Here is a 10339-nt window from a genome sequence, read left to right as displayed (position 1 = left end):
ACTTGGGGACAAATGAAACCGGAACATCTCTGCTGCCCTGGGAGCCTGCCACTTACAAACAGATTTACAGCTAAAAATACCATGGCGCTCCCGTGGCTAATCAACTTCACTGCTTACCCTGGTTGAGGTTATGGAATCGCCTCGGGCTGGCGCTGCAAGCGGCGAGGGACCAGACAACTGCGAACCCCGGGAGGGTTGTGTGGTGCTCGCCCCACGCCTGAGCCCCACGGCAGCCTCAGCCCCACGCAGTTACCGTTCTCCAGCCTCTGATCCAGCCAGAGAGCCCCAACACGAGGCTCCTCGCACGTTCCTGCCCCCATCTTTGGAGGCTGCGGAGAGAAAATCTCATTCTTGCATCTTTTATAAGAGACCTTAAGGGCCCGGTGCGTTTCCCCACAGTGTGAGATTTCCAGCTGGAAATCTCAGGAATCACGCTCGGTGCTTGCAAGGGCCTTTCTGCGCGGTGCCCTCCAGCAGCTACAACGCATCCCAAGGGATGTCCCGCCCCCATCTCCTTACAGGAACGCACACACACAGAGGCCAAATCGCCACAGTTTTTTTTTAAATTAACTGTCATCTTTATTTTCTTCACGTATGTGCAAACAGAGGAGATCGCAATGGTGGTGTTCTTAAAAATAACAAAATGTATTTGCATACATTTCCCTATGTACAGGTGAACAGCCACAAGTAGAGTCTTCTTTTGCACAGCAAAAGATCTAGAGCATGGAGACCGGGGACAGGACCGGGGCCCAAAAAAAGGGTCTAACTTAAAAATAATAATAATTAAAAAAAAAAAAAAATTCACAACAGTGCAAACCTCTCGGACACGACAGCACGATGGAGTGACTTTAATGTAGAAAACGGCGGGAGGGGCCCTCTCGGATGTGAGATTTCTGACTGTAAACAAGGCGCAACACCTCCCTCCCGCCGCCCTCCCAGGGGAAAGCTATTCCAGGAATTTGGCAGATCTTCAAGGGCTGAGCCGGAGGTAAACAGCCCGCGGCCGCCTCCCCTCCTCGGGACGCGGCGGGCTGGGGCCTGGCTCCGGCGGCCACCGGCACCGGGAGGGGCGGCCGCTGCCCGGGATGCTGCGGGACGCGGGGGCGCCGCAGGGAACCAGGGCTCCCGGAGGGACCGTGCACTCCCGGAGGGACCCGGTGACCCCCGGTGGGGTCGTGAGCTCCCCGGCGGGGCCGTGCACTCCCGGGGGGGACCCGGAGGGACCCGGTGAGTCCCGGAGGGACCGTGCACTCCCGGAGGGACCATGCACTCCCGGGGGGGACCCGGAGGGACCCGGTGAGTCCCGGAGGGACCGTGCGCTCCCGGAGGGACCATGCACTCCCGGAGGGTACCCGGAGGGACCCGGTGAGTCCCGGAGGGACCGTGCGCTCCCGGAGGGACCCCGGCGCGCCCCGGCAGGGCCGTGCACGCCCGGAAGGGACCGCGCAGCCCCGGGGCGGCCGAGGGCTCAGCCGGTCTCGGGGTCGCCGGGGGGCGGCTGCTCGGCGCCGTTGCAGGGCGGGGCGGCGCCGTCCGGGCCGTTGCTCTCCAGGGAGGACTCGCTGCCCGTGCTCTCGCCGGAGAGCAGCCGGCGGACGCGGAGGTCGGCGCGCAGCGAGCGCAGGTCGTTGCCCAGGCTGAGCTCGCCCAAATCGCGGAGGAGCTGGCCCAGCTCCGGGCCCTCGCCGCGGCCGGCGCCGGCGCGCAGCAGCTCGCCCTCGGGCTCGCCCAGCGCCTCCAGGATGTCCTCGCAGTCGCAGTGCATGGCCCGCTCCTCCTGCTCCTCGCCCAGCAGGTCCTCCGTGATGGAGCCCAGCTTGGGCGCGCTGCGGCTCCGCTCCACCGGCGGCTTGTAGCAGCACTGCCCGTTGAGCAGCTTGCGCAGCGGCACCAGCGGGATGCTCTCCTCGCCCACCAGCTGCTGCTGCTGGTGCCGGGCGTCGTCCCGCTTCTTCAGCCGCCGGAACTCGGCCAGCGCCGTGGCCGAGGTCTGGTAGAGCAGCAGGGCCATGGCCTTCGCCTTCTCGGGCTTGGAGACCAGCACGGCGTGGCAGCGCAGCATCACCGCCTTGTGCTTCAGCTCGTGGCGGTAGATCCAGGCGAAGACGCGCGGTAGCCGCGGGTCGGCCACGCAGTAGGTGACCCGGTGCAGCAGGTAGAGGTGGCCGGGCCGGCGCAGCCCCTTGTCCTCGGCGTGGGCCATGCGGATGCCCTGCGCGCTGATGGTCAGCTTCATCTTGGTGCCCTGCCGGCCGGCCTCGCTCTTGCTCCAGATCTTGCAGACGGCCAGGTCAGTGCAGCCCTCTCCCTTGGACTGGATGGTGGTGGCGTTGCCCAGGTAGAGCACGGTGTACGTGGGGTCCTCGCTGGTCACGCGGAATTTCCGCCGCTTGGAGCGGAACATGCTGCCCACGCGGTGCAGGGCGCTCTCGGGGCAGGCGCGGGCCAGCGAGGTGAGGGCCGAGTAGTGGACGCTCACCGCGTACCCCTTGGGCTTGCTCTGCCGCCGCCCCTCGCCCGCCACCAGCTCCACCTTGCTCCGCTTCCAGGGCAGCATCGCCCCGCGGAGCCGCGGCTAGGCGCCGCGCCGACGGCTCCGGGCGCGGGGGGGCATGCCACGGCGGCGGCTGGGCTGCCCGCCCGCCTCACATCCTTGCGGGCGGAGGGCCGCCGCGGCCGTAGATATAGGCGGGCGCCGGCGCTCCGCGGGCGCGGAGAGGGGGAGGCCCCCGCGCACCGAGGGCGGAGCGCCCGCTGCCCCGCGGCCCGCCGAGACGGCGGCCACGCTGCTCGCCGCCCGCCCGCCGCCGCCGCTCTGCGCCGCCCGCCGTCGCCACCCGGTCCCGGCCCCGGCCCCGCCGCGACGTGGGGCGGGCAGGGGGCGGGCACGGGGCGGTGCCAGCCCGGACGGGCGGACACCCCCCCCCCCCTCCTGCCGCTTCCCTCCCGGCTCCGCTCGTCCCGGCCCGCCGAGCGCGGCCCCCAGCGGGGGACACCGGCCGCTGCGGCACCGGGCGCAGGGGAGCGAGGAACCGGCCCGCGATTCCCCCCCTCTCTGTCCCCACGACCACGCGTGGAGGGTTGGTGTTACGGCGGGGCGGGGAGGATGGAGAGGGCAGACGGGAGGGGTGAGGGGGGGGACGGACCGGGAACTCAAAACCTCCCAAACTGGTAAAAATCCCACGGTGGCGGCGGGGCCCCACGCTCCCGGAGTCCCCAAAGCCCAGCAGCCTTCCCGGCCTGGGCGTGCCGTGCAGGAGTCCCACTCTTGCAACATAATCTTCCCTTTGATTTGGTTAGTCCGGCTCTGAGAGCCGAAGGGCCTGCAGCAAATAAAAGCTATTATGTATGAGTAATGCTTAGCTCTTTATTTATACGCGGCAGCCGAATAACAAGGAACTGTCTTGTAATTTCTTGCTGGGGTTGCTCGGGTACAGTCACAGACACAATGAGAAAGTTGGTCTCTGTGTCGTTGCTATAGCTTCTCGTGTCATGGATCATATCCTCTGCCAGAAAGAATAGAAATTCCAGGGTTGCAGAGAACGGCACGTCGTCAGGGTTTGAATAAACGCTCGGCAGAAGGGGAGTGGTACGTACTCGTGCAGTAAAATAAGTAAACGCCTGCTTAAATTATTTGACAAATCATTTCTCGAGTTTGGATCAATTAAAACAAACCCGTGTATCGTTATCGCTATTATCATTATTATTATTACATTATGCCATCTAGCAGATTACTTGGGAACTGCAAGTAACCACAGTGACCGGTATTAAAAGCACTTGCCCATTTGCTTACATTTCAAAAATATCCCCTCATTGGAGGGCAGCGTCATTGACGCCGTCCCTGGAGGCTGCTCAGCCACAGCTCGTACCAGGGGACACCTGACCGCATCTATGGTTTCCAGAGGCCGATGGTGGGTGTGGAGCTGTAACACCCTGCATTTCCTGTCTTTGGTGGCTGTAGCGCAGCACGTTCACACTGCTGGGAAGGCTGTTGCAGGCCTTGAGAAGTGAACGTTCCATTTTTCCTATGGGAAAACTGTAGTCGGAGAGCTGCACAGGCTGGGCACGCACCAGTCAGCGCACACAAGCCCTTGGACAGATAGGGCAAGCTGGATGGACCCCTTGGCATAAAGCCCAGCGCCCGTGGAGATGCTCATCCTGGCTCGGCACCATGCTGAACCGAGCCCTCTGCCTCCAGGGCAAAGTCGCACTGGATTCTGCAGGAGGGCAGGCGAGGGGCTGAGGTCTGCCCCAGCCAGCGGAGCCCAGCAGCAGCCTGCCCCAGCTGGGGGGGGGTCCCTGCTGTCGGCCCTGATACAGGCTGGGTGCTGGGCACCCGTTGGGACCCCCCGTAGTGCTGTCGGTGCGAGGGCAGGAGGGGCTTCGCACCACGCTGCAGCCACGTTGCAGACAGCTCCTGCCAGCCTGTGGGACCGTCCTGCTGTGCAGCTTTGGTTTGTGCAGCTAATTCATTTCACCTCCAGCAGCATCCAGTGTGCTTTTCCTTTGTCTCCTTTGTCTTGCAAGGTGAAAACAGAAGACGCTGCTGCGCACGTAAAATACATCCAACGGCTTAGGGTGACATGTGACACCCACACATGGTGTGGCACTCCCACGGCACCCGCAGAGCTGCCTTCTCCCCTCGAGGTGTCCTGCTGAAAGCCCACAGCTCCGGGCTCATGCCCCCAGACCCATGGCTGCCCTCTGCTCAGCAGCTGCCACCTGCCTGAGCAGTGCCGGCGAGCTGCAAGGCGAGAGCAACCCCGGCCGCTCCTCTGAGATGTGTGGGCACAGCAGCCTCTCCATGGGAGCCAGACTTGGCTTGCCAAAGCCCTGCCTTCTCCAGCTGTGGGCAGAGGAGCCTGTTCTGGGTCTCGGGCTGGTGGCTCTGCAGGCAGGTGTTAGGTCCAGGTGGGATGGAGTGGGCAAGGACGCCCCCACGCCTCCCTGCAGTGCTGCCTCTGGAGGGAGGTTGGTGCCAGGGGGGATTCTGCCATCCCAATTAAAGTGCTCCATGTTTGGGAATGAAGACCTGGAATTTTCACAGCATGTCTTGTGCAGGCTGTTGAGCCCCGTGTCTCTCCGACAGCCCGTAGGCAAACCTGTCTGCAAACCCCAGCAGCGTGTAAGGTGAGGAGGAGCTCCAATCCCCTTCCCGTCCCCACCACCTCCCCAGCCCCCAGGTCAGCAGCACTTCCATTTCTGTGGTGCCTTCTCGGGGCAGAGGTTTCCTTCTCAGCGCCTCAGAGACCCACTGGGGGCTCCAGCGGGTGTCCGGGGAGCAGCAGCACCCCCGGCATGGCTGCCTCGGGGCTGGCTGGGAGTGCAGCTGCAGGGAAGGTGTCTTGTGGTGACAGTCCTGCTCGAGGATGGAAACTGTCTCAGCTCAATTCCTCGCCATGCTTGCTCACCAGTTGGTGTGCCAGACCGTTGCAGCCTTCCTTGCTTCAGTAATGAGCCCAATTAGCTTTAGGACTGTCTCCTTCCTGCTGTGTGGTGGCTGCTTCCGTTCTGGGCATGGAGGATCGCCACATGCTTTGGCAACAGAAGAGCACATTGCAAATTGTGGTGGCCTGTGATAGCAATTCCCAAAGGAGATGCTGACCCCTCCTAGTCCTGTGCTGGGCTGAGGAGCTGTGCCGCAGCGTTTGGGTGCAGTCTGGCAGCAGGGAGCAGCCCAGTTAAGCTTAAGGTACCAGCCCTAAGCGTGGGGCTATTCCTGAGATGCTGGATATCTGTATTTCACTGCCAGGAGGAGAAGCTGAGGCACAATGAGAGGGGATCCTGCCCCGTGGGGCCAGGGCATGCTGCCTGCTTCCCAGTGAGCACGAGGCTCCCACCTTGCCTGTGAGGCCAGCAGCCACCCGCGCTGTGTAGGACACGCACGCTGGGGGCTTATCTGCACAGCCCTGTAGCCCCGGGGGGAGCACAGCAGCCTGCTCTGGATTTATGCAATACCCCAGCAGCTACCGAGCATTGCCTGCCTGCGTGCGCCTGCCTGGAGAGCTTGTGCGAGGCGTGGGAAAGTCTGTAAGATACCATCTCTGCCTCGCAGCCCAGTGGCGACTGCCGCACTTGGCCCTTGGCAGACCCTCCTCCCTCCATCCTCCTCCTCTCCTGGCCTCTCTGGTCTGCGCTGGAGCCCCACCATGAGCCTGTAGGCTGTGGGGTGCACGCTGGGCTCCGGGGGGGTGATGCCAGGCTGCCTGTGCTGGCTGCCCTCCGGTGGCACGGGGAGATGCCGGGGCCTCTACCTGATGGGAGAGGGTAAAACCCTGCGAAGAGCAGCCCTGCCTCCGGGATGGCTTTTGTGCCCAGCAGTGGGACCTGGAGCTGATGTGGATCTCTGCTTGGGGAGAGCAAGGGGAAAAAGGCACTGGGAAAAGTTGATATGACAAGTTGATATGATATACTTCATGGGCATGGATTGATTTTTGTCAGCATATGAAAACATCCTTGGCTTTCACCTCTCAGAAAGCAACAGAGCTCGTCGTGCGGCAGCAGCCGAAGTCACACAGTCAAAGCGAAACGTTTCAAACCGGCATTTCAGTATTTTCCAAAACAAAGTATTTCAGAGGCTCTGTAACTGTGCTAAACGTCGAAGTTTCGACTCTTTGTTCTGCAGCAGGACAAAGGAAACGCTGAACTGTCAGGATTTTCCACGAAACGGAGGGGCTGAGCGGTGCCTGGGCCCCGTGGGCTCTCACTGGGGGCAAGCAGGGTGCCGTGACTCCCAGCCCTGCTGGCTGCCACACAGGTGTCTCCGACAGCAGCTGCAAACGACTACCTGCTGCGGGAGCGAGTTGGTGGGGTGGGGGACAGCATCTCCTGCTCAGGGAGGAGGGTCCTTAAAGTCCCTTAATGGCTGCCTCATGCCACCCCTGCAGCTCTCCTGCCTCTCCGAAGGGGAGCAGCACCCTGTCCTGCTCCGGCAGGGCTCTGGGGGTCGGGGTTGGGGGCACAGGCGATACCGGAGCGGTGTGAGGACCATGGCGGGGGTCTATGTGGCGATGGCCCTGGGTCCCCCTGTGTGCACGAAGGGTGATGCTGGCGCAGCTCGGCGTGCCGCAGCCCGGTGGCAGCCCCGGGGCCGTGGCTGTGCTGCTCAGCGGGGCCGTGGCGGTGGTGGCACACCTCCGCCGCCGTTGTTTTTCAGTCACCGAGGGCGGCACACCCCGCTTCCTGCCACGGCGCTTCCTGCGCCCGCAGCTATAATTAGAAGGGCAGCCGGAGGCCAGGGGGGCAGAGCCCTCCCTGGAGGGGTCACGCCACACTCAGGGAGGTGTCACTGGTCCAGCAGGGCTGTGCTGGGCACCCGTCCTCCCGCCATGCTGCCAGCGAAGGGGTGCTGGGGTGGTACCCTCTGCTCGACGCCCCGTCCTGGGGGCTGCCGCCATGGGGCCATCCCTGCCCACGCTGAGGGGGAGCTGGTGCGGGCAGCAGTGGGCAGCAGGGATGAGCCTGCCCGGGCAGAGCCGGCATGCGGGGAGATGGAGAAATCCCCTGCCGGCTTCCTGCCCAGCGCTTTGCGCCTTCAAAGACACAGGCAGCTCTCTCTAATTTACCTTCCCCCACCCTGCCAGGCGGGGAGGTGATTTTATCTTCATAGGGCTGGTGGAAGAAGCGGAGTCTAAAAAACTCGCCCAAGGGCCCCGGCAGGGTCGGTGCCTTCTCAGGGCTGAGCCTTGGCCGGGCTGCCCAGCTTCAGAGCATCCCCCCGGGTGCTCCTCTTCCTAGAGGGAACCCAAAGATGGGGGAGCTTGCGGAGCGGGCTGCCCCTGTTCCTACGGTGCCGGCATGCTTTTGAGAACAGCTGGAAAGAAGAGGGTTCAAGCAGCTGCAGTTGTGCACAGAGCAAAATTGTCTTGGTGTTCTTGCAGGGGTGCTTTGGGGGGGGGTTTCTTAATGGGTCTGCTTGTCAGGCTGAGGCTGGCGGTACCGCTGAATCAAGCATTGTGAGCCGACATGAATAATGAATAGCCATCACATGAATATTTTAGAGACACAGTCCTGAAATCTCCCAGTGCTCCCTTAGAGGAAAATGGAGGAAAAGTTGTCCAGAAAGAACAATGTTTCCTTTAGGCAAAAACGCACTGGTGTCGTCGGCTTTTGAAAAAGAGCTGCTGCTGCTAAATAATTCTCAGGATTTGCATCAAAAACTGGAGCGGTGGTTTGGCTCCAGGGCAGAAGAAGTTGGGAGGGAAGCCAGCCCTTTTGACACAAGTCGATGATTGCGGTGCGCTAGAAGGACAGCAGATTGTACTTCGTCCGTGCGATGGGTTTCGTGAGAAGTCCCAAAGCCACGGCCCCCCTCCAAAGAGCCGGCAGCGCTGGGCGCTCGGCTAACGCGCTCCAAAGGAGCGGTGAGAGGTTCGGCGGTGCGCAGGGGGTGACTGCTCTCCCGGGACAGCATTGCGCTCCAGCCCGAGCACTGCTGTCAAAGAACTGAGTTGTCAGAACAAGGCCCGGCAGCGAAAATCGAGTTCATTTTGCATGCCGTGGGCACCGCTGCGTCGTAAGGGAGCGGGCTGCAAATCAACAGGTTTATGACTTCGCAGCAGCGTGCCCCTCTCCTCCATGCTCTCCGTGGCTGTCCGTGCTCTTGGCAGGCACATGCAGGTGCCAAGCCACTGCCATACAGCTCCTGCGACAGCAGCTCTTCCTTGGTGGCCCTTTTCCGCTTGTGATTAATCCATGCAGAAATGTCTTCTAGGAGAAGCAAGTTGTCGTGTTTAGGTAAAACCAGAAGCAGCCCATCTTGTTCCAGTAGGTACAGCAGAGCAATAGGAGTGGGATGAGAAATGTTGCAATTAGAAATAGGCAATTAAGACTCTAGGCAAAAACTCTGATGTCTCTGTTACTGGGATCACCCAGTCTGTATCTCCTTCAACACCGCTCTGCTCAAAGCCATCCTCGCTGTGCTGCTGGCATCAGCGGACAAAAATAATTCCTTAGTGTTTATGAAGTGCCCAGAAATGGATCTGTTGCAAGAACGAGGGCAGTTTGGGCATTTCTTCAGCAGCTCCCACAAAGGTGGCAGAAAATATCTGCAGGGACTGTCCTGGGAGCACTTAATTCTGGAAACAGGGAATGTCATGGGAAAAAAGGGCAACATGTGGGAAAACCATCCCAATCAAAACGCACAGTTCTTTGCTCTTTGGGTTACCCTCAAACCTCACCGCCCCCGGGATGCACAGAGGGTTACAGGCGGTGGAGCAAGCCTGAGTCTCCTTTTCCCACCGTGCCGGCATTCCTGCCTGTCCCCGAGCATTTCTGTTTCCAGTCCATGCCACCGGAATGACTGCCCATGTCCCATGGAGGGCCATCGAGCTCTGCGCTCCATACTGCTGGCTGTGTTGCCAGCCAAGGACCCCGGCGGTGCCGGGGCTGTGCCGATGGGATTATCAAAGCATTTTACCCCTGGTTGGGCAGCCTGGGAACGGCATGGCGTGTGCCTCGGCTGTGGGGTTAGAAGTGCTGCCAGACCCAAGGCGTGGGGAAAGGCCGGGCTGGCTGGCTGCTCTGGTTGATGATTATGCAGCACAGAAGGAAGGTAACTTTTAACTGAAGTATAAAAGAAATACAATAATGAGCACTTATATTACTGCCTCAGTGCCCACATAAAGACCTGAGATGGTTTTATTAAAGATGACTTGATTAAAAATGAATTTACTAAATCGCTGCATGCTGTCTGCAGCCCACCAGCCTTCCACTGGAGCACTTTGTGTAAATGAAAAGCCGAACGCCGAGTCCCCTTTCATCTGTCTTATTTGCCTTTGGGAAGCAAAGGAGGGGCCGGGCCAGGCTGGCGGTGGTGGCAGAGCCTGGGATGAGCATGGCAAGGGTTCAGACGTACTCAGGAAATTTATGCCGTACGGTTGCCGGCTTTGAAAAGGAGAAGAAAGGAAGAACTGCGTCTCCCTAACGAGTGTTTATCATGGGGAGGCATCACGTAGTGCTGAGCGTGAGAAAAGACCACTCCAGCCCGCGGGGGTTTGTACGCTGCCGTGCAGCACCTCAAGCCGAGCTTTGCCTGCCTGTGTAGGCAGAGCCTCTGTTTTCCACGGATTAGCTGGGTTATTCTCCAGTTACAAAGGATACATGTTACAGAGTTATGGTCAAAAATGCCTGGCCTTCACCCAACACCTATAAAGGAGAAATGGTTCATAAATCAGTTCACTGTGCAAGAACAGATCGAGTTGTTTATTAATTTCACCTCCTCTTCCCTCTTGACCTGGACTGGCCGCAACAACTGCTGCCACCGAAACCTGTTTGATGGTTCCCTGGCCGGGCGGGCAACGTCCTCCATCCTGCAGAGATGCCCGGGCTCTGGCTAGAT

At 60.7% G+C, this 10339-nt stretch overlaps 1 protein-coding gene across 1 annotated transcript; it reads right to left on the bottom strand.

Annotated features, from left to right (window-relative positions):
* Positions 1 to 561: 561 nt before the first annotated feature.
* On the bottom strand, positions 562 to 2865 carry FAM43A (family with sequence similarity 43 member A). Its single transcript, XM_063339819.1, has one exon. The coding sequence runs from the start codon at positions 2555 to 2557 to the stop codon at positions 1469 to 1471; it is 1089 nt and encodes a 362-aa protein (XP_063195889.1). The 5' UTR covers positions 2558 to 2865; the 3' UTR covers positions 562 to 1468.
* Between the last annotated feature and the right edge of the window lie 7474 nt (positions 2866 to 10339).

Source organism: Chroicocephalus ridibundus, chromosome 6 (assembly GCF_963924245.1).
Source record: "Chroicocephalus ridibundus chromosome 6, bChrRid1.1, whole genome shotgun sequence".
Lineage (NCBI taxonomy): Eukaryota > Metazoa > Chordata > Aves > Charadriiformes > Laridae > Chroicocephalus > Chroicocephalus ridibundus.
The sequence above is the reverse complement of the archived record's forward strand: the minus strand, read 5'-3'. Positions and strand labels throughout refer to the sequence as shown.

Excerpts from the sequence above, each read along its gene's own strand:
- FAM43A (XM_063339819.1), bottom strand. The coding sequence starts at position 2,557 with ATGCTGCCCTGGAAGCGGAGCAAGGTGGAGCTGGTGGCGGGCGAGGGG.